The following is a 24,525-nucleotide window of genomic DNA, read 5'->3' as shown; positions in this document are numbered from 1 at the left end:
AGACAAGTACAGTGACTCTATTATATACACTCATCGGGAGATTGTGCAGAGTTTGGGATGTTGTAATCATCTAACTCAAAGAGGAATTGTTAGCCAGATGTCGAAAAATACATGTAAATAGGCTCTGGGAGTACATGTTATCTCTAAATCTTCCCAAAGAATGTTGACCTAGTCCTAGAACATTTATTTACACATGCTTTTCAAACAATCTTTAGAGTAAACTGAGAAGCTCTCTTTTGCATTACTTTGGTTAGTCCAATATAGATAAAACATTGATAATTGTTGAAGCTGTGTGGTGGATATGAGGGTTTATCATGCTCTTCTCTCTTCTTTTGTATATGTTTGAAATGTTTCATAATAAAAAGTAAAAAAATATAAAAGGAGAGAGGAGACAGTCTCCTTATGGGGCTTGTATAGCTGGTGGTAAATGAGACCCCTTTCTTTTCTTCTTCCTGTTGACACACTGTAACCTGTGAGAAGCTGCTTACTCAAGTTCCCTTTTCAACAGAACAAATTAGAATGCACTGAGCCTAAGTTATGGATGGTATAGCATCATTATTGTTCCTCATATTCCTTCATGCTTCATAAAATTCTTCCACGTGCTGTCATTTCATTTGCTCCCACAGAACTTCTGTACTCACAGGCTTCTCCCAAATAGTTTTCCTCCCAACATCCATCCTGAATGCAACAGGTTTTAATCATTCATGAACCAATCTTTATTGAATGCCTACTAAGTGCCATTATTTTAACATTATTTTATAAATTCCATGGCTAATTATTTTTGTATGACAAAAATATCATCTAACAGAAAGCATTTATTTCCTCAATAAACATCTATTAAGCACTTAATATCTGCAAAGTAGATATCAAGGCCTTGGTTATAAAGCTTGCTGGAAACTTCTGCAAGGAAGCAAAAATGGTTGGAGATTAGTGAGGTGAGGGCCTGGGGCAGTGACTCACGCCTGTAATCCCAGCACTTTGGGAGGCAGAGCGGGGTGGATCACGAGGTCAGGAGATTGAGACCATCCTGGCTAACATGGTGAAACCCCATCTCTACTAAAAATACAAAAAATTAGCCAGGCGTGCTGGCACACACCTGTAGTTCCAGCTACTTGGGAGGCTGAGGGAGGAGAATCACTTGAACCCAGGAGGCAGAGGTTGCAGAGCATGCCACTGCACTCCAGCCTGGGTGACAGTGAGACTCTGTCTCAAAAAAAAAAAAAAAAAATTAGTGAGGTAGCACTTCTAGTGAGTAAATGAGAATATTTAAAAATGCAGATTCTCTTGCTGTTTTGGTTACTGTAGCCTTGTAGTATAGTTTGAAGTCAGGTAGCATGATGCCTCCAGCTTTGTTCTTTTTGCTTAGGATTGTCTTGGCAATGTGGGCTCTTTTTTGGTTCCATATGAACTTTAAAGTAGTTTTTTCCAATTCTGTGAAGAAAGTCATTGGCAGCTTGATGGGGATGGCACTGAATCTATAAATTACCTTGGGCAGTATGGCCATTTTCACAATATTGATTCTTTCTATCCATGAGCATGGAATGTTCTTCCATTTGTTTGTGTCCTCTTTTTTTTTGTTGAGCAGTGGTTTGTAGTTCTCCTTGAAGAGGTCCTTCACATCCCTTGTAAGTTGGATTCCTAGGTATTTTATTCTCTTTGAAGCAATTGTGAATGGGAGTTCACTCATGATTTGGCTCTCTGTTTGTCTGTTCTTGATGTGTAGGAATGCTTGTGATTTTTGCACATTGATTTTATATCCTGAGACTGTGCTGAAGTTGCTTATCAGCTTAAGGAGATTTGGGGCTGAGATGACGGGGTTTTCTAAATATACAATCATGTCATCTGCAAACAGGGACAATTTGACTTCCTCATTTCCTAATTGAATACCCTTTAGTTCTTTCTCCTGCCTGATTGCCCTGCCAGAACTTCTAACACTATGTTGAATAGGAGTGGTGAGAGAGGGCATCCCTGTCTTGTGCCGGTTTTCAAAGGGAATGCTTCCAGTTTTTGCCCATTCAGTATGATATTGGCTGTGGGTTTGTCATAAATAGCTTTTATTATTTTGAGATTAGAATGGCGATCATTAAAAAGTCAGGAAACAACAGATGCTAGAGAGGATGTGGAGAAATAGGAACACTTTTACACTGCTGGTGAGAGTGTAAACTAGTTCAACAATTGTGGAAGACAGTGTGGCGATTCCTCAAGGATCTATAACTAGAAGTACCGTTTGACCCAGCAATCCCATTACTGGGTATATACCCAAAGGATTATAAATCATGCTACTATAAAGACACATGCACACATATGTTTATTGCGGCACTATTCACAATAGCAAAGACTTGGAACCAACTCAAATGTCCATCAATGATAGACTGGATTAAGAAAATGTGACACATATACACCATGGAATACTATGCAGCCATAAAAAAGGATGAGTTCATGTCCTTTGTAGGGACATAGATGAAGCTGGAAACCATCATTCTGAGCAAACTATCACAAGGACAGAAAAACAAACACCACATGTTCTCACTCAAAGGTGGGAACTGAACAATGAGAACACTTGGACACAGGGTAGGGAACATCACACACCGGAGCCTGTCATGGGATGGGGGGAGGTGGGGAGGGATAGCATTAGGAGAAATACCTCATGTAAATGACGAGTTAATGGGTGCAGCACACCAACACGGCACATATATACATATGTAACAAACCTGCACGTTGTGCACATGTACCCTAGAACTTAAAGTATAATTTAAAAAAAACTTCATTTTGTGAGGAATACTACAAATTGGGTTCCGTATATACTGCTTGGGTGATGGGTGCACCAAAATCTCACAAATCATTACTAAAGAACTTACCATGTAACCAAATACCATCTGTTCCCCCAAAAAGCTATGGAAATAAAAACAAACATTTTTTAAATGCAGATTCCCAGGCCCTGCCAATAGAGGGATTTAAATTTGAGGTAGTCCCAGAAAAGGCTGAGAACCACTGGTCTAAGTCACTAAGTCTAAGGTGCCCAAGAGACTCTAGTCTGACTTAAGCTGGCCTTCAACTTGGAGTGTAGTTGGCAGGTGTAAGCAGGCAGGATATTTGTCTGAAGCTGCATCCTGGTGCCGGAAGGAATCTGAAAACAGGGTCCAAACCTAGAGAAATAATTCAGCAGGATTTAGGCAAGGGGTCAGCACTCAGAGCTGCCAGGGTTTAGGTTCAAGGCTGGGCTTTGGTTCCAGTGGAGTACTAAGCAAGGATCCTGAAAAGGTCTACTGTATATTTTGTCCCAGTTGTGTAGCAGGCACTGTGTGAAGCTCTTACTCACGTCGTCTCATTGAATCTTTATAATTAGCCCTGTGAGACAGGTTGATTTGCCCAAAGTCAGACAGCCAGTAAGTGGCTGAGTTGTGATTTGAGCTTTACTCTATTCTAACTGCAAAGCCCCTCTCTTTCTGCCCCTCCATGGTGCCTACAAGGACTGGGGCAAAGGGTCATCAGGCTCACCCAGGGCAATAGCTAGGGAGACCATTCGAGTATAAGGGGTTTTGCTCATGTAAGGCTTCAGGCATCTGGCTATTTCCACACTCCCCTCACTAGTAGGTGAAATAAACTCCCAGTGACTGACAGGGTTCTCTTGATTTCCAGCATTATGTCTCAGGCAACATAGGGAAATTGGCAGGTTTCTCTTTGTGCCCACAGCCTTCCTATTATACCTGTTTCTTTTCCAGTCCCTTAGGAGGGGACTACTAGCCTCATGCTCTTCATCTCCATTCCCATTCAGGAATACATGTCTGACGACAGATGAAAACATTGTGCTTTTGGGACCTATTGCGTTTGAACAAAGATGAGGTACTTACAAGAATAAAAGTGATATCAAGAGCTGGAGATAGGAAAGATTTGGAAGATAAACTGAATTCCCAGAAATCACACTTGTAGATAGGCTGTAGCACATTCAAACTGCTCCTATTGCTATCTGAAGAGAAATGATAAGATTTTGGGAGATGAGCTGATCAAGAGTTCTGCTGCTTCAGAGATTCTCTAGAAGTACTTTTCATACCACTGTACAGGCCTATGTATACAAAGTCCTCATTTTTCACAGGGAACAATAAGTATGTGTACGCTTCTCACAAAGACAGTCATCAGTGGTCACAACCCATCAAAGCCTCTTTCTTTTGATAACTGAAGTGATAGACCCAGTCACTGCTTTATTAGTATTCCAAATACCAGCACCACCCTACCCTACAATAAACAGAGTCAACAAGAGTGGCTCTCCTGGTACTCTTCACCTCACCAACAATGAGAGCTCAAGACCACGGAATTTTCTTCTACTTATCAGTGTATCACTTGTGAGCTCAAAATTGTCCTAGCAAATACTTCTGACTAATGGCTACCAGACACATTAATATATATTTTAAAATTTACAGGTGGTAGTTTATTTGCTGAGGAAATACAGTAATGAACTTTGAATGACATTATAAGATAATGTCAAACTGGATGACAATTTTTCTTTCTTTTTTGAAATGGAGTCTCGCTCTGTCACCCAGGCTGGAGTGCAGTGGCGTAATCTCGGCTCACTGCAACCTCTGCCTCCCAGGTTCAAGTGATTCTCCTGCCTCCCAAGTAACTAGGATTACAGGCGCCCGCCACTGCGCCTGGCTAACTTTTGTATTTTTAGTAGAGACGGGGTTTCACCATCTTGGCCAGGCTGGTGTCGAACTTCTGACCTCGAGATCCACCTGCCTTGGTCTCCCAAAGTGCTGGAATTACAGGCGTGAGCCATGGCACCTGGCCACGATATAATTTTTAAACACGAGTTCAGACTACATACAGTTTTCTACAACTTGAGGTTTTTGACTTACCATGGACATCTTTTCAGGCCTAGTGTTCTATTTATATGGTTCAACTGCAATTTATGATACAACTGTCCTATTAATGGACAATTAGGTTATTTACTATTTTTGCTGTTTCAATCAGTGCTATAGTGAACATCCTTATATAAATATCTTTTGACTCCAGGCGTGGTGGCTCATGCCTGTGATCCCAGCACTTTGGGAGGCAGAGGTGGCGGAGTGGTCAGGAGTTTGAGATCAGCCTGGACAACATGGTGACAACTCCATCTCTACTAAAAAAAAAAAACAAAAAAATACAAGGATTAGCTGGGCGCAGTGGCAGGTGCCTGTAATCCCAGCTACTTGGGAGGCTGAGGCAGAAGAATTGCTTGAATCCAGGAGGAGAGGTTGCATGAGCTAAGATCGTGCCATTGTACTGCAGCCTGGGCAACAGAGCAAGGCTCCATCTCAAAAACAAAACAAAACAAAACAAAACAAAAAATCTTTTGATATATGTACTAGTTATTTTTGTAGGACAAACATCTAAAACGGGAATTGCCGAGTTAAAAGGTATACATATTAACTAGACTTTGGTAGCTTGCAGGGAGAATGGTATGGGATGAACTACATCCCTCAAAAATTTATATGTTGAAGTCCTAACCCCTAGTCCTCAAAATGGAACTGTATTTGTAGAGGTAAGGCCTTTGAAAGGTAAGTTAAAATGAAGCTGTTAGGGTGCGCCCTAGTCCAATCTGACTGGTATCTTAATAAGAAGGAATTTGGACACACAAAGAGAAACCACAGAGGTACACACACAGTGGGAAGACCACATGAGGACACAGAGAGAAGGTGACCATCTGCAAGCCAAGGGCCTCAGGAGAAATTTAATTTGCTAACACCTTGATCTTGGACTTTTAGCCTCCAGAACTGTGAGAAAATTAATTTCTGGCATTTAAGTCACCCAGTTTGTGGCATTTTGTTATGGCCGTCTGAAAAGACTAATAGAGGAATCACTCTAAAAGCCTGGTTGGATCCCCAGGTGATCCACCCGCCTCAGCCCCCCAAAGTGCTGGGATTACAGGCGCGAGCCACTCTACCTGGCCTGGATGAAAATTTTTCTATATCCTGTATACACAACAGGATAATTTATTTCTATATCGTATACACAATATGAGAAAGGCAGCATGATAAGGCAGACCAAACACCGGGCTTTGTTGCTTATTAGCTGTGCAACTTTTGCAAATTACTTAACTTCTCTAAGCTGTTTTCTACCATGAGAAAACAAAAACAGTAATACTTGCCCTGAGAAGTTTTTGTGAGGATAGGGCATAATATATGTGAATGTCTAACAATACCTGGAATTTAGAGAGTTGATGTGGGGCCCCTGTGGTGTGAGCGAGCTGTTCTAGTCACTTGCTCTCTCCACTCGTGTCCTTTGTCCCTTCCTTCATCACCCTTACCCTCCTTGCTTGTTGCAGTTTCTTTAACATGGTGTTTATTATAAACCTTGAGGAATTTCAAGGATCTTTGGAGGTTTGTGAACAATTTGTTTTTTGATGTATCTCATTCTGGCATGGCATGGCATTAAGGTTACAGGAAGAAGCTATTAAGGTATTTTCCCATTCACTTATCCCTAGTTGTCATCATATAAACTACAAAACAGTGAGAAGAAAATCAAGAATATCTTCCCCACATTTCTTTCTTTGATTGATGGGAGTAAATAGTTCACCTTTAGTAGATCATTTTAAGTACATTAGTCTTTAGATTAAGACAATTAAATCACCCTAGATCGACCTAGTGGCTAGGGTAAGTTAACACAACGTTTGCAACTGAGCCTTAACATATTCCCTCTTCCTGACCATGCCTCCTCCCTCAACTTTCACCATATCTGATGCATGTGCTTCTTTGAGAAAGAGGTAGGAAGGAAACTTGAAATGACTTGAGGATCTACATACATTCCATTCCGCAGCCATCCTCAATTACCTTCACATACTTGACATACTTTCGATTTCCCAAAGAAATTATATACCCAAAATGGCACAGCTACAGTAGCTGGAATGATTGGCGTCAAGGTATAATACTTTTTTCTTCCTTCAGCAAATCTTTTTTTTATTATACTTTAAGTTCTAGGGTACATGCGCACAACGTGCAGGTTTGATACATAGGTATACATGTGCCATGTTGGTTTGCTGCACCCATCAACTCATCATTTATGTGAGGTATTTCTCCTAATGCTATCCCTCCCTCAGCCCACCACCCCCCAACAGGCCCCAGTGTGTGATGTTCCCCACCCTGTGTCCAAGTGATCTCATTGTTCAATTCCCACCTATGAGTGAGATCATGCGGTGCCTTTTTTCCTTGCAATAGCTTGCTCAGAATGATGGTTTCCAGCTTCATCCATGTCCCTACAAAGGCCATGAACTCATCCTTTGTTATGGCTGCATAGTATTCCATGGTGTATATGTGTCACATTTTCTTAATCCAGTCTACCATTGATGGACATTTGGGTTGGTTCCAAGTCTTTGCTATTGTGAGTAGTGCCACAATAAGCATACATGTGCATGTGTCTTTATAGTAGCATGATTTATAATCCTTTGGGTATATAACCAGTAATGGGATTGCTGGGTCAAATGGTAATTCTAGTTCTAGGTCCTTGAGGAATCACCACACTGTCTTCCACAATGGTTGTACCAATTTACACTCTCATCAACAGTGTAAAAGCATTCCTATTTCTCCACATCCTCTCCAGCATCTGTTGTTTCCTGACCTTTTAACGATTGCCATTCTAACTAGTGTGAGATGGTATCTCATTGTGGTTTTGATTTGCATTTCTCTGATGACCAGTGATGATGAGCATTTTTTCATGTGTCTGTTGGCTGCATAGATGTCTTCTTTTGAGAAGTGTCTGTTCATATCCTTTGCCCACTTTTTGGTGGGGTTGTTTTTTTCTTGTAAATTTGTTTAAGTTCCTTGCAGAGTCTGGATATTAGCCCTTTGTCAGATGGGTAGATTGCAAAAATTTTCTCCCATTCTGTAGGTTGCCTGTTCACTCTGATGGTAGTTTCTTTTGCCATGCAAAAGCTCTTTAGTTTAATTAGATCCCATTCATCTATTTTGGCTTTTGTTGCCATTGCTTTTTGTGTTGTAGTCATGAAATCCTTGCCCATGCCTATGTCCTGAATGGTATTGCCTAGGTTTTTTCTAGGGTTTTTATGGTTTCAGGCCTTATGTTTAAGTCTTCAATCCATCTTGAATTTTTTGTATAAGGTGTAAGGAAGGGATCCAGTTTCAGCTTTCTACATATGGCTAGCCAGTTTTCCAGCACCATTTATTAAATAGGGAATCCTTTCCCCATTTCTTGTTTTTGTCAGGTTTATCAAAGATCAGATGGTTGTAGATTTGTGGTGTTATTTCTGAGGGCTCTGTTCTGTTCCATTGGTCTATATCTCTGTTTTGGTACCAGTACCATGCTGTTTTGATTATTGTAGGTTTGTAGTATAGTTTGAAGTCAGGTAGTGTGATGCCTCCAACTTTGTTCTTTTTGCTTAGGATTGTCTTGGCAATGTGGGCTCTTTTTTTGGTTCCATATGAACTTTAAAGTAGTTTTTTCCAATTCTGTGAAGAAAGTCATTGGTAGCTTGATGGGGATGGCATTGAATCTATAAATTACTTTGGGCAGTATGGCCATTTTCATGATACTGATTCTTTCTATCCACGAGCACGGAATATTCTTCCATTTGTTTGTGTCCTCTTTTTTTTTCGTTGAGCAGTGGTTTGTAGTTCTTCTTGAAGAAGTCCTTCACATCCCTTTAAGTTGGATTCCTAGGTATTTTATTCTCTTTGAAGCAATTGTGAATGGGAGTTCACTCATGATTTGGCTCTCTGTTTGTCTGTTAATGGTATGTAGGAATGCTTGTGATTTTTGCACATCGATTTTGTATCCTGAGACTTTGCTGAAGTTGCTTATCACCTTAAGGAGATTTTGGGCTGAGATGATGGGGTTTTCTAAACATACAGTCATGTCATCTGCAAACAGGGATAATTTGACTTCCTCATTTCCTAATTGAATACCCTTTATTTCTTTCTCCTGCCTGATTGCCCTGACCAGAACTTCCAACACTATGTTGAATGGGGTGGTAAGAGAGGGCATCCCTGTCTTGTGCCGGTTTTCAAAGGGAATGCTTCCAGTTTTTGCCCATTCAGTATGATATTGGCTGTGGGTTTGTCATAAATAGCTCTTATTATTTTGAGATACATTCCATCAATACCTAGTTTTTTGAGAGTTTTTAGCGTGAAGGGCTGCTGAATTTTGTCAAAGGCCTTTTCTGCATCTATTGAGATAATCATGTGGTTTTTGTCGTTAGTTCTGTTTATGTGATGGATTATGTTTATTGATTCCTTCAGCAAATCATTTTACATGTAAAGTGAAAGATTGCTTTGCTGGAGATTGTTGTGTATTGGTGACAAAAGGAGAGGAAGAGGGAGAGTATCTGCCAGTGATTGAAGAAAGAGCTTTACTTTTATCATCTTTTCCTTCTCTTTTTTTCTTTTCAGAGTTCACCTTGGTAGATTAAGCACCATAGGGGGCCGGGGGTGGTGGCTCACTCCTGTAATCCCAGCACTTTGGGGGGCCAAGGTGGGCGGACTGCCTGAGACCAGGAGTTCAAGACCACCTTGGGCAACATGGTGAAACCCCGTCTCTACTAAAAATACAAAAATTAGCCAGGTGTGGTGGTAGGCGCCTGTAATCCCAGCTACTCGGGAGGCTGAGGATGGAGAATCACTTGAACCCGGGAGGCGGAAGTTGCAGTGAGCCAGGATCGTGTCACTGCACTTCCGCCTGGGTGACAGAGCAATACTCTGTCTCAAAACAATAAATTTGAAACAAACAAACAAACAAAAACACCATATGTCTAGGAAGGCTTGTGCATACTTTTCCCTAATAGGTTAGTACCTATCTTGGGAAGCTAAGAGTCAGGCCTGCCTTTTATCTAGAACTGATCAGAAGGGAGAGGGCCTAGAAGCAGCTAGGCTGAAGCAAGAAAAGTAAAGATGGATTTGTTCTCTTGACCCAACCTGGCCAATGGCAGAGTTAGCCAAGGCTTTCATTTGTCTGTCATGGAGATGCTAAAAACAGAGAAGTCTCTGCCAGATTTGAAATCTGGGGGGAAATTGTGTAGGAACTATTGTTTTTTGCTTTTTTCTCAATGTGTTTGTGTGTGCATGCAATGGAAGCTGGAGATAAATTAAGGAGCAACTATGAAGATAATATAACAATTTCCTCCTATTTGCAATACTTAAGTTCTACCTTTTTTTTGCCCCTTTTTGGTGCTGCGTTTTCTACTGTATTTTCTAAACCACATACAACCCTCCAAAATATATGCAATTATTTCCAACAATAAATATTAGGTGCCTACTATGTGCAAGGTATTATGCTAGGTTCTGCATTAGAGAGCTAAGATTTAGTCTACCTCATGGTCTGCAGTCTCACAGCAAAAGTAACCCATGGTCATGCTTGCTCATAGATTTGCAAAAACAGCTGGATTTTACAAGAGAAAACATTTTAGTTGTCTAGCATTCATTGATAGCATCTACATGTCATGGACATTTAGCTCAAAGCAAAAGTGTATTTTGAAATAATGAACACTTTTATCAGAAACAAAAATTTCAGAAGAGTTTGCTCACTTGTGTGTCATAAATCGTGAAAGGGAAGGGGAATTATGTCCATGCCGTATGTGAAACATAGAGTTAGGCAGTAATATCATATCATCTGCAGTACAGCTGCTTCATTTAAATTCAAACCCTAACATTTATAGTTTCAATAGTTGTTATTGTGGGCTGTATACATGACATTAAAAATCATATTTGAGGAAGTTCTTGAATTTGGTAGCTGATTTAGAATCATAAGGTCTCTTCTAACTCTAAGATATTAGAGTCTATTAGGACACAAATGTAGTCTTGGGAATAAGAACTTGTGGGTGAAATATCCAGAGTTCAACACCAGTGTTTAATGCTGCATTGCTACCATTTTGGATAATAAAAATGACAATTATTTTGGTTTCATAAAATCTGTTTATCTGTTTATAGTGTTTGGCTGGAACGATGTTATCACTTACTGCCAAATTTCTAAAAGCAAATAAAAGAAAAAGGAGTATCAACCAAAAACCATAAATAAATCATAATCATGATTCTGCACATGAAAAGGATCACATCATGGATAACAATCACAAACACCATCATTTGCTCTTTTTTTTTTAATAGATGCTTAAGTACCTCCCTAAAAATAGGATCCAATCAATATCAAATGATTAGGGATACAGTACAGGAAAGAATCTCTGAGTTGTTGGGAGCCTCATGAAGGAAGGGAGTAATGACATACTATACTATTTTAATTATTACTAAGCATTTGTCTTCTACCAGTCAGTCTGCATGGTAATCCAATGCAACTGCTTCGCTTAAAGCAAGTGGATCAGTCTGGCACAGGCTGCTAATTTGCTTCCTCTCCAAATTTCCTGTTTGCCTGGATATGAGGACTCTAAGTGCATCTTCAGGAAACAGTCACTCATCAGAGGTCCGCTAGAAAGGGTAACTTGGAGACAGCAGGTTATTGCTTGCTGAAATCATAGCCTTGTTCTAACCTCATACTTCATCTACATAAAATCACTGAATTTCAATTCAGTTCACTTTCAGGAGTCTCTTCTAGTGCAGGAGGCATTTACTTACTGCCAAAGTCAATATACTAAGTATGGTTGTTGAAGGCAGCTGGTTTCCCATAGAACCATGTGTCCTTGTTTCCTATTTCAGTTAGTTTCTGAGTCAACGGTAGGAAAATGCCAAAGGGAGTTGGCAACAATGGCCTTTTCCACTTATAATAGATTTTCTTTGATATACTTTGGATTTTTCTCCAGTATTGTGTTCAGCAGTATTTCTACTGTGTAATCAGATTGGATGGCTCCACAACAAGGCACTGATTGGCAAGAGAACACCGAGGTAAATGGTTTCCTCTCTTCCTTTGGTCCCTGAGGCAACCGTGCTGCCAGTCTATTACCAGTGATATGGAGTCTTCAGAGGGAAGTGAGGCTCTTATCTGCATTAGAACTAAGGTTCCAGAAGAGCCCTGGAATATGAAAATTCCTTGAGCCTCCAGTGATAAGTTGAGATAAATCCGGCCTCCTGGGGTAGTCTGGATTCAAATATCCTATTTCTGCACTGCTTCCTCCCCCTTCCCTCCTTGGCTGGTGGGAAAAAGAAAAACTCTTCCTGAGGTGACTAATTTAAGAATGGGAGTTATTTGCTCTGCTTTTTTGCTGTTTGTTTAAATCTCTGGGGCTTCAAGCTGCATGGTTCTCTCATTTTATTTTCTTTTGTTTTGTTATTATTACTATGTCTTTTGGCTTTTCTTCCTTTGTGGGGTGAAGTTTGATTTTTAAAAAGAAAAAGAAAGCTATGAGGCTTTATTTAAAAAAAAAAAAAAACTTTGTTCATTAGTTTTATAGCCTTGCAAGTGTCACTTGACTTCCTGTATCTTATAGATTCTTAATCTATAAAAGGGCATGTCAATATTCCCTTGAATTTGCAGAACATTAACATTGTCAATTATTTTAGATTCTTTGATCTCAAGAGAACTTTCCTCCAATAACTATGCTATTTAATCATGAACTTAACATTAGAATGTATAATTTTCAAATATTCAAGTTAAATATAAAATATTTAAACCATACTTACCTTGATTCCCTGGTGTTTGTATTTCACGACACTTAAACAAGATTTTGTGAATGGTAGAATATTTCTCTTGTGTAATAGTTGTCTCTCAGTATCAGATGGGGATTGGTTCCAGGACCTCTCAGGGATGACAAAATCCTCAGATGCCCAACTCCCTGATATGATATGGTGTAGTACTTGCATATAACCTGTCCATATCCTCTCTTATACTTTAAATCATCTCTAGATTACATATAATAGATATTATAAGTACCTATAATACCTATAAGTAGCACAATGTAAGTGCTACGTAAATGGCTGTTATACTATATTGTTTAAGGAATAACGACAAGAAAAAGTCTGTACGTGTTCAGTACAGACACAATTTAAAAAAAAATTTTCTGTGGTTGGTTGAATCCACGGGTGTGGAACCCACAGATACAGAGGGCTGGCTATATCTTGAATGAAGAGTTTTCATATTTTAAATCTGACCTGAAAAAAAAATTAATTCATACCAAACTAAACTAGTTTCAACTTTTTTTTTTTTTTTTTTTTGAGACGGAGTCTTGCTCTGTCACCTAGGCTGGAGTGCAGTGGCACAATCCGCTCACTGCAACCTCCGCCTCCTAGGTTCAAGCCACTCTCCTGCCTCAGCCTCTCCAGTAGCGGGATTACAGGCGTGCACCACCACGCCCAGCTAATTTTTGCATTTCAGTAGAGACGGGGTTTCACCAGGTTGGCCAGGCTGATCTTGAACTCCTAACCTCGTGATCCACCCACCTTGGCCTCCCAAATGCTGGGATCACAGGCGTGAGCCACAGCACCTAGCCCTAGTTTCAGCTTTAATGAACAAGTTACATATCTTTAATTTTCACAAGAAAAAAGTTTTAGTTAATGGCTCTTTCTTTTCCACATAATTTCTCAATCCTCTTCCAATATCCTTCAAAGGAGGAATATAAAGCACTCAAGGGCTTTTTGGATACTTGGATGTTACTGTTAACAGCAAAATATTGTGGACTGACTAACCTGGTTCATAAAATACACACCTGAAGTCTCAAGCTTCACCTGCACCACTCAACCTGACCATGTCTGCTAATTTTTGGTAACGTAGAAAACAGGACAGATCTGTTCTCTGAGAGGTACCATCTCATTTTTACTGTTATGTTCTGAGTTGGCCCTCAAACAGAACCTTCATATAGACCTAATACCATTCACTGGTCCTTCTTCTTGCATCAAAGGTAAAAAAGTACCTGAAAATTGTAACAATCATCTTACACTCTCACCAGACTAATGTCCAGCAAATAAAGGATAGGATTCAGGACAATAGGGAAACAAATCTCTTCACCTGAGATCTCATGTATTGGAAAAGTATGAGTTCTCTGAATCTTGTCTCAGAGCCTTATAAAATGTTGAGCTAAAGGGAAATCATTTCATTTCTTTGAACTTTGGTTTACTCAATTAAAAAGTGGGTGTAGTACCTATTTCATAAAATTGTTATATGGATTAAATGAAATTAATGTGAAATGGCTAGCTATAAAAATTCTCATCTTCAGGTTATTATAGGTAGTCCTGGTTCTACTACCAGCTAGAATGTTGGTCCATATTTATCACCGACAATTACTAAAACAAGAATATTTGCATAACATTCCATAGTTTACAAAGCACATTGACCTAAAGAATACTTTCACTTATGCGTATTTAAATATTAAATCTGGGTAATATTTTTACCTGTTCAGATATGAAGTCTGGGCATTTGGGAGGAACCTTTATTAAGAAACATTAAGCAGCTGTGTGCCAGAGTTTTGGCAAACTGACATTCACTAATTATTTAACACATCTACAATGAGCTCACATATGTGCTAGTGCAGCAGTTCTCAAACTTTTGGTCTCAGTACTCCTTTACATTCTTAAATATTATTGAGAACCCCAAAGAGTGTTTCTTTATGTGAAATGTATCTATTGATATTTATTGTATTAAAAATTAAAACTGAGAATGTTTTAAAATATTATTTCATTAAAAAAATTCATTAAAATTCATCAAATAGCACTAAACCGTTACATAACGTAAAAAATATATTTTGATGAAAAATAACTGTATCTTCCAAAACAACAATAAAGAAATAGTTTGGAGTGCCATTGCTTTACATTTTTGCAAACCCCTTTAATGTCTAGCTTAATAGAAGATAGCTGGATTATTTTGTTTTTGCATTCAAGCTGTTGCAATATCACACTTCACACAGTCTCTGGAAAATGACACTGTGTGCTCATGAAAGAATGGGAATAAAAAAGGTAAAAAATATGTCTTATTATTGTAATTAAGGCACTGACCTCTTGGCACATCTCAAGAGATTCCCTCTTGAGGTTTCACGATTCCACACGTTAACCACTGTGCTAATGCCTAGTATCCAATTATCACTCAAGAAGTGATTGTTGAATAAAGTAATGAATACCATATCCTGGGCCAGGTGCTGAGGCTACAGAGGTGGACAAGAGATCTTGACTTTAAGGAGTCTAGACTTAAACTTGTCTCTCTTAAATAGAAGAGAGACAAGTATTTACAAAACTCTGCTACTAGAACTACCATAGAGAAAACACAAGATACTATGGGAAGTGAGAGGGTACCTAGCCTAGTTTTTGGTGATCAAGGAAGACTTTTAGAGAAAATAGCGGTTAAGCTGAGACTTAAAGGAAAAACCAGGTAAGGAATGCAAATGTAAAAAGGAGAGCGAAGTGGGAGCAGCAGGGCTTACTAGGATTTAGAGTGAGCAAGGTATAGCAGATTAGCCAGAAATGAGGGAATGTGTCATGCAAGTTTCCTCAAGGAAAATGTTAAGACTTTAAACAGGGGACTGACATAGTTAAAAGTTTAGAAAGGTCACTCTGGGTACAATGTGAAGGATGAGTTGCAGTATAACAGGCCAGAAAAGCTACTGCAAGGAGTTGAGGCAGGAGATAATATTGGCTTAAGTAGAATAGAAATGAAGCGGAGAGAAATGGAAAATTAGAGTTGAGAAGGAAAAACTGATACGGCTTTCTAATGGCTGACAGAGAGAGACGGGCTAATACCCATATTTCTGGTTTACAAAAGTGGGTTGATGATACCATTTAGAGATTAGAAACATAAAAGCTGGTAAAATAAAGAGTTTAGTTTGGGATTTTTGAGATATCTTGGAACATCCAGGACAGATATTTTGAAGGCAGTAAGACATGTAGATTTGTAGTCAGAAGAGAGAACTGGACTAGAAATTTTCAGTAGGAGTTACTAGTGTATATATGGTGGCTGAAGCCATGAAGGTGAATGAGACCACACAAAGGAGAATGTAAAAAGTGAGATAGAAACAAACTGCACACAACTTTGGGGTTCATGGATATTTGACAGCCAGGAGGAGGTCCTGAAAGGTGAAATAAAGACACAGAGATCTAGGAGAAAAACTAGGAAAGTGTGGTTTCACAAATCAAGGGATATGAATGCAGAAGGCCAAGGGTTCTAGTATCAAATGCTGCAGAGAGGTCGAGGAAAATAAAACAAGGGGTCTACTGGATTGAACACAGAGGTTCTTGGTGACCTCGTTGAGAATTTCAGTGGAGTGGTAGTTGCAGAATCCAGAAGCTTGTTGAATAAAGAACCCATTGACTGCAGTTCCTGGAAAGGCAGGAGGAGTGAGAATCTAGAGAATGAGCACAAAGGGATGGAATACAGGGAACTGGCAGAGATATGTGCCTCAGACAGGGGGGCACCTAATCTATTGCGACATTTGAAAGAATGAGTATGGAGACATAAAATTGTTGGAGTTCCTCTTTTTTTTTTTTTCTGAGACGGAGCCTCGCTCTGTCACCCGGGCTGGCAGTGGCACTATCTTCGTTCACTGCAACCTCTGCCTCCTGGGTTCAAGCAATTCTCTTGCCTCAGCCTCCCTAGTAGCTGAGATTACAGGCACCTGCCACCACTTCCGGCTAATTTTTGTATTTTTAGTAGAAACAGGGTTTCACCATGTTGGCCAGACTGGTCTCGAACTCCTGACCTCAGGTGATGTGCCTGCCTCAGCCTTCCAAAGTTCTGGGTTTACAGGCATGAGCCATCACGCTCAGCCTGAATTCCTCTTCGATGGTTTCTATTTTTTTCTATTCTCTTATCTGAGAATAAGTGAGGGGAGTGGTTTGAAAAATAAGGAGAAAATCAGAAGTGGCTGTTGTGGAAAATAAGACAGAGGCAACTAGGGAAACAAGCATTGCTTGGTAAAGTTGAAGGCCCACCTGAGTTTGGACGCTGTAAATATGTGGTGGAAACCATCTATATGGTCTGTCCAGAATTTCAGATCAGTTTCTTTTAAACCTGTTTCTGAGTCAGTAGGTTAAAGTCTAGGCTATATTTTCTTAACAAATATAGTGAACAGTGCAATAGAGATCATAAAATCAATACAATTCTCTTTCCTCATGTACCACGTATAATTTGTATAACACACGTATATACATTATAGAACATTGGCTATGAAAACTTCCTACAAAGAAAGTTCCTCAGAATATCATTATTTCATTGCCTGTAACACTCCGTATAGTTTTTTTTTTCTTTTCCTTTTTTTTTTTTGAGACGGAGTTTTGCTCCTGTTGCCCAGGCTGGAGTGCAGTGGCGCTATCTGGGCTCACTGTAACCTCCGCCTCCTGGGTTCAAGTGAGTCTCCTGCCTCAGTCTCCCGAGTAGCTGGAATTACAGGTACCGCCACCACACCCGGCTAATTTTTTGTATTTTTAGTAGATGTGGGGTTTCACCATGTTAGCCAGGCTGGTCTTGAACTCCTGACCTCAGGTGATCTGCCCGCCTCGGCCTCCCAAAGTGCTGGGATTACAGGCATGAGCCACCGCACCGGGCCACTCTGTGTAATTTTCAATAAAAAGTAGTGAAGCTATCATAGTGTGGGGTGAACATGAACAAACTTCAGACAAGGAATTTAATATTGTTTATATTAAGAATTTATCTATTTTCATAGCACAAAATAATACAATTCACCCCTTTCATACCCATTAAGAGAACTTCCTCAAAGAAATATTATCAATAGAGATGGGAGGCAAAGATTTATTTCCTTTAGACTATTAGGTTATATTAATAAAAGTGTTTGCTTTAATTTTATATTTTAAAATAATCTATATTTAGGTAATATTTACTAACCATTGACTAAGCACCGTGTTCATGTATTAGTCTATTTAACTCTTATCAAAATCCTGTTAGATAAGTATTATCTCCATTTATAGATGAGGAAACTGGATCACAGAAAAGTTTAAGTAACTTGTTCTTGGTTGCAAGCCTAATAAATGGAGAGCTGGGATTTGAACTCAGGCAGTCTGACTCCGGAGGCTATATACATTTACCCTCCTTGCTACACTGCTTTTTTTCAAAAATAGAAATTTAACAAAATTTCCCAAAGTAAAAGTTCATTTGAAGTTTCAGAAACTTAAAACAATGATTGAACAGGTAAGTTGCAACAGACTTCATAAGCAGTTCAGTAAAAATGTAGACTTACGAAATGGCATATATCAAGATACAAAATAAGTTGCTTCTGTTAAGTTTCTTTTCTTAAAAAAAATTACTTGGAAATATTTCAAGTATATAGAACAGTAAAGGAAATAATTACAAGTGAACACCCATGTGCCCTCTACTTAGCTTACTGTTTTGCCACATTTTCAAGATATTTCTGGTAGAAAATAAACGTTATAGATACAAATGAACCCTTCTTGTTACATTCCCTTCTGTTCGTATCTGGAAGTATCTAGTATTCTGAATTTGGTATCTATCATTTCCTTACACAATTTTTAGTTTGATCTTACTTTTTTGTAATTATTTAACTTTTACTTATGGTATGTCACATATATCTTTCTGCAACTTGTCTTTTCATTTCTTTCTCAATATTAGGTTAATGACTCTATCCATATGAAAAACGGTAGCTTTAGTTCACTGATTTTTTGGTTAGTGTTGTATGTCAATTTGTTCAACAATGACACTTATTCGTCCATTCTCCTATTAGTAGACATTTATTGTTTCACTAATACAAGCTATTCTGCTCTGAACTTTCTTGCACGTGCCCATAACTTAGAAATACACATATTTTAACATGCAGTTAAATAGGAACATACACATTTCTTTAACATGTAAACAGGAAAAGTAACACACGTGCATGAAGAATACAACCAAGAGAGCCATTACGTTCAAGAAATGTACAAAAGACCACAGGTTATTCCGAGTGAAGTAAGGCTTTCACTAGAAGGCACTTGGGGAAGGTTCCAATGACAGCGACATTCATCGCTACAGTAGAAAACTCACACAATCGTAGCCCTTTATTACTCTTTTGTTACCCAGTAGTTTCCTGTGTCCATTCATTTCCTCAACTGGAGTGTGAGCTCCAAGAGGACCGAACCGGGCACCGACAAAGTGAGCCAATACGAATGTGGCGACAGAGTCTGCAATGGGGGCTACAGCGGCCGACCTCTGGGGCTGTGCCAGGCCACCAGAGTGTGAGGGCGCGAGGGAAGGGTCGGGGAAACAGGGCCTAACCTCACTTTTCACCCCGAAAGTCAAGATAGCCAGGGAAACAGGGATGAATGGGGGCACAGACACCTGCCTCGAAGTGTCTCTTCACTTTCACTTACAAAGCCGTCGGGTCAGTAGCTAGAAGCCGAGGGCGGATGCGGCCCCCGCCCTGTGGCACTTTCTCAGTCTGGTTCTTCCAGCCGCGCCTCTTTGCCTTACGCCAATTCCGTAAGAAGGTGCTGAGGCCAACCGGGCGGCTTCCGCAGCTCCAAAACTTGACGTGAAATTGCGCGGGGCAGAACTGACTGCGGCCATCTTTAATTCGGGCAAGACCCCACCCTCGCACCCCACCGACTAGTCCTTTTCAGCGTTCCCAGGATTTTCTCCAACAAATGTAACGCGGTTAACCTTAGAAGCAGTGTTGAAGAAACACGCAAAGAGGCCTGAGTATCCATGACCTCAGTGGTGCGAAACCCGGCCAATTTAAACATGGCGGCTAAACCCGAACAGCAAAACGTTGCTAACGCCAATGAAGTCATGCTCGAACTGGAGCGAGGCGGCGGAGCTGGGGAGGCGGTAATCTCGCGAGATGGAAGCCAGCCTCCGCTAGGCCCGGAAGCCTCGTCTGAGGGGGCGGGGGACGAAGGAGGGAGCGGGAGTCGGGCTAGAGCCAGTGGAGGAGTCCGCCTGCTGTAGCGTGCGTAAGCAGGGCAGCTACGCCGGGCGGCTACGCCGCGGAATCGGCGTAGGCGCCTTTGGAGAATCGGCGGGCTGCGCTCCGCTGGGGCTGGTCGCGGAGGGGGGGAGGGGATGTCGGTCAGTGCGAGATCCGCTGCTGCTGAGGAGAGGAGCGTCAACAGCAGCACCATGGGTGAGTCTCAGCTTTGGGCTGCCGCGACTCAGGGTCAGCGGCTCCGAATGCCGGGAAGCTCTGCGGCCGCTGGACCTAGCTGGGGAACGCCCTGAGGCGAGGCGGAGGCAGCGGCGAGGGGAGCCGGGGTGGGGGCGACTGCGGGCCCGGGGCGCGGCGGCGGCGGGCTCGGGGGGAGGGGAGGCGGCGGCGGTGACAGTTTGAATTGAACGTGAGGAGATCCGAGGCGGCGGCATTTCCTGTGCCGTGGCGGGCCGGCCCCCGGCGGAGAGCCGCGGCCTCCGCGGCCGGAGCAGCCTGAGCGTGGTGGTCTCAGCCCTGCCCTTGCTTCTCTCCGTCCCTTCGCCTCCCCTCAGTCTCCTCCCGGGCCCGCCGGCGTCCGCTGCCCCGCTTCCTCCTGTCCCCGGCCGCATCCCCCTCGGCAGAAGTCCCCTCGTGGGGCAGTGGGCCTGGCGAGGAGGGTGGGAACGAGTGTGAACGCTCGGGCGAGGGTGCTGTGTGGGCCAGCCCGGGAGGGCGGCGGCGGGGAGGGAGGAAGAAGGATGCACCAGGCTGAGGCTGCGGTGGAGGCGGCGGCGGCGGCGGCTGCAACCGCAGCTCCAGTCACCGCGTCGCCTCCCCGCTCCTCCTCCCGCCTCTCGGGGTTGCCTCTCTCCAGGCGCAGCCCGGAAGGCCGGTGGATGGCGGGCGAGTCTTGAGAACGGAGGGAGAATCGGTAGTTTGCTTTGGTATTTGGGCTTAATTTTTAGGAGTAAGGGAAAGAGAACGCCTGGGAAGAGCGCCCCCCGGAGGAGATAGAAAGGGTGGGAAGGGTCCCTGGAAAAGGGAGGGAGCGGAGATGTGGAGTGGCGAAGTTTAGGGAAATTAATTTTTGAAAATATTTCAATATTCTCAGTTATTCTCTTAACGAGCCCTTTCATTTCCTTTCCTCCCCCACATATTGGAAAAAGAACAGGCCATTTCATTCACATTTTCCACTCCTGAGTTCCATTTCAGCTGTGTGTATAGTAAGAAATAAGCAACCGAGATTTTTCTAGGACATTTCCATTTGCCGAGTTACTTTTGAAGAGTACACTGTTTCAAATTTGGGTTTTTACAGTCCTAGGAAAGAATTTGTGACGTCCAGGTGTTTTCTTAGTTACTGAAATAATAACTTACTACATTTTTTGAGAGTTTATTGCTAAATAGTTCAGCTTTAAGAATTCATTCTTCTGGCTTTTTTATTTTGATGAAAGGAAAGAATATCTTTCTTAGTGCCCCTGAGAATGTAAATGAACAGATAATCTAAATCCCTAAGCAGTTAACCTGTTTTACATATTTATGCACATGCAGGTGATGAGTGTAGTTTTTCCCCCTAAAGTTTATGTGCAAACTTGGGGAGGAGAGTATTTTAGACTTAAAAAGTGTGCAGGTAGGGATGAAATTTATGGAATCTTGATAGACTGAAGGGGGGATATAAACAATGACCAAGTCAGTTATTGCTGCTTGGATTCTTTATTTCTTCAGACTGCAAGGGAATGAGTAAGGGGTGGTTGGGTGGTGATTGAGGTGGAGTGGGGTACCGTGGTGGCGGGAGAGCAGTAAACAATCTTTCATCTCATTCAGCTGTTCAGTGGGTGGGACTGAAGGAGATAGAGTTGAGTGAAGCTATGAAATAAATGTGGAAGCTACATAGGTGATTTGCATGGTAGCACTGTCTTATTTTGTGATGGGACAACGTGATGGAACCAGGTCTTCATAATACAGCTATTAAAAATACATATTTTACCACATCTTAGGGTTACAGAATTCAAATTCACAACAAATAACAGAAATTTTGTTAAGTTGGTTTTAAATAGTTCTTATCCTTTAAAAAGAAAGGATATTGCCTTTTTCTAATGTAGCTTAACAATTTTTGTTGCAGGCTTTGGTTTGGAGATATTTGATGCATACATAATACATGAAAGGTAGTGTTAAAAGATTGTATTTCAGAAGTTTGTGATAAAATTGGTTCTTCAGATTTGCACATTTTCCCATAGAAGTAATTTTAAGTAAATCCATGCCAGAACTTCTGAACAAGTCTGAGGCAAATTAGGAATCCTTACAGAACCTAGGAGAATTTAGAGGAATATGCTAGGACAACAACAACAAAGCTTGGGGGAGAAGGGGGAGGAAGAAGAGTTACATCTATGGCTTCTAAGGTCTCAGTAATGGAGAGTGATCAGATGAGGGGACCAGTCAGAATAAGGATAGTGGTAGAGCAGATTAGTTTCAGACTTATTATAATTTGATGAAATACATACTCATTGTAGACTGTATTCTGGGAATTGCTGATAGAGAATTCCTACCTGACTAAATTGCCTGCTGAGAAATGTGTTTCACATTTTGACTTAATAAGCTATCTTCAATTTTTGATTAGAAGTTGAACATTTTAAATTAATGATTTATGTCTTTTACTAAGTTTTGAGACAAAATTTTTTGTATACTTTTTCTGTACTAAGTTTGGACTGTAAAGACAAAGTTTATTATATAATAGAAACTGAAGAAAAATTATGTTATAAGAATTTTAAGGTAGTTTGATTATGGGTTTAGTTCGCTATATGAGAGCATACTGTTAAATGTAGACCATTGAACTCTACAGCATTGTTTTGAAGACTGCAGGTTGTGACCCATTAGTGGACATTGCACTTAATATATTGAGGGATATTAAGTTTTCTTTCAGGTATTGTGTACTGGGTGGGGAAGTAATTTTTTTTAAAGGATTGTGGTCAAAATGTACAGTATGGATGAGTCAAATCTAAGGTCTTCGAACCTTATGTTAGGGGTTGGAGGTCTTGGTGCGAGGAAGGAAGACTTTAAAATTAAAGACTGTTAAGTCCGTGTGGCTTTTTCTTATTTTGGATTCATTTATCCTGTACTCCATGTAGCTAGCATGGTTAGAGAGATCTGAGGCCTACTCCTATTTGAGAGGATGTTATCCCCCATAGCCAGAAACCAGGGTGGCTTCCAAAAGAAAAGAGTAGCATTCAGTGACTCTGCTTTAGGCCTTGAGGATGAATCTTTTCTTTGTTTTTGTCTTCCTGTGTCCTTTTGCATCATCAGAGATCTGGAGACTAAGCTTTGAGCATGGGCTTGGGGAAGAGGGGCCAAAGAGGCAGCTTGGCTGGCATTAAGTGTTGAAGGCTGTAGGCCAGACACACACTAAATCCTTGTGACTTACACTTGGTGCAGTCCAGCTATCCAGATGTAGGGATTACACATTGGGGTTTGAGTTCAAAATCTTAATAATTATTTAGAACATGGGCTTTGATGTTAGATATGGATGCACATCTTGGCTTTGCTACTCACTAGATACATCAGTCAGAGTAGGTTAGATTGTAATTTTAAAAACTACAGTTAGGTGTTGTTAACAATAGGGTACATTGAGAAATCATAGAGTATACCTACACAAACCTAGATGGTAGAGCCTACTATACACCTGGGCTATATCCTATTGCTTCTAGGTTATGAGCTTGTACAGCTTGTTATTGTACTGACTACTGTAAACAATTATGACACATGGTAAGTGTGTTTCTTTTTTTTTCTGTTTTTTTTTTTGTTTGTTTTTTGTTTTTTTTTGAGACGGAATTTCGCTCTTGCTGCCCTTGCTGGAGTGCAATGGCGCGATCTTGGCTCACCGCAACCTCTGCCTCCTGGGTTCAAGCAGTTCTCCTGTCTCAGCCTCCCGAGTAGCTGGGATTACAGGTGCTTGCCTGCCTCAGCCTCCCAAGTAGCTGGGGTTACAGGCACTCGCCACCACGCCCAGCTAATTTGTGTATTTTTAGTGGAGACGGGGTTTCACCATGTTGGCCAGGCTGATCTGGAACTCCTGACCTCAAGTGATGCTCCCGCCTCGGCCTCCCAAAGTGCTGGGATTATAGACGTGAGCCATCACGCCCGGCCAAGTGTTTGTGCTTGTAAGCATAGAAAAGATGATGTGCTGTACTGTGAACTTATGACTGCTATGACATCACAGGTGATATGAATTTTTTTTAGCTCCATTGTAATCTTATGGGACCACTGTCATAAATGTTGTCCATTGTTGACCAAAACATTGGACATACTGCATGACTATACTACAAATAAAAAAAGTGGAAATGGAATAAGAAAGATAAACTATAAGCCCCAATTTTTTATTATTAGTTTCAATAGACATAAAATTATTCTGCTATTAAAATTTCCATTTTTGTGCTCTCAATTTCTGTTTTTCTGTGACATAAACTGATAATTCACAGACTGGCTCACTGGTTCACAGACCACACTTTGCATAGCACTAGGTTAAACTATGCTGCAGCAACAGACTGTCATGCTAAAGCTTATGTACAGTATTATATTTTAGGCCAGTGTTAACTTTAGAAATACCATACTTTGAAAGCTGAGAATTCATAAGTATCCCCTGTGATTGGGGGGATAGCCTGAAGCTGCTCCTGCTTACATTATTTTGAAGTTTTCTAAGACTTAGGTATTCATGTGTCATTTACATTTTATTCGATGTTTGTTTGCTTTATGTAAAATATAAAGATGATATTCTTCCTCCTTCCCCACTGATCTGGAAGTAAAAATGGACTTTCCTGAAGTTGTAACATCTTAAT

General features: G+C 40.9%; 2 protein-coding genes across 5 annotated transcripts in view; one reads left to right on the top strand and one right to left on the bottom strand.

The window, feature by feature from the left end:
* Positions 1 to 19,278, bottom strand: part of HERPUD2 (HERPUD family member 2) — a 170,846-nt gene extending 151,568 nt beyond the window's left edge. Inside the window, exon 1 of the mRNA XM_030797471.1 lies at positions 19,164 to 19,278. The gene's annotated coding sequence lies outside the window, so the exon portion shown is untranslated. The remainder of the gene's footprint in view (positions 1 to 19,163) is intronic.
* A 352-nt stretch (positions 19,279 to 19,630) lies between these two features.
* The window catches only part of SEPTIN7 (septin 7), a 107,497-nt gene continuing 102,602 nt past the window's right edge, over positions 19,631 to 24,525 (top strand). Inside the window, exons 1-2 of one of the 4 annotated variants that reach the window (XM_003268897.4) lie at positions 19,631 to 19,915; positions 20,912 to 20,913. In XM_003268897.4, the coding sequence (XP_003268945.1) occupies positions 19,855 to 19,915; positions 20,912 to 20,913 (63 nt within the window). In that variant the 5' untranslated portion in view covers positions 19,631 to 19,854. The remainder of the gene's footprint in view (positions 19,916 to 20,911; positions 20,914 to 24,525) is intronic. The other 3 variants (XM_012496808.2, XM_030797469.1, XM_030797468.1) reach the window with 3 other exon arrangements.

Source organism: Nomascus leucogenys, chromosome 17 (assembly GCF_006542625.1).
Source record: "Nomascus leucogenys isolate Asia chromosome 17, Asia_NLE_v1, whole genome shotgun sequence".
Taxonomy (NCBI): Eukaryota; Metazoa; Chordata; class Mammalia; order Primates; family Hylobatidae; genus Nomascus; species Nomascus leucogenys.
The sequence above is the reverse complement of the archived record's forward strand: the minus strand, read 5'-3'. Positions and strand labels throughout refer to the sequence as shown.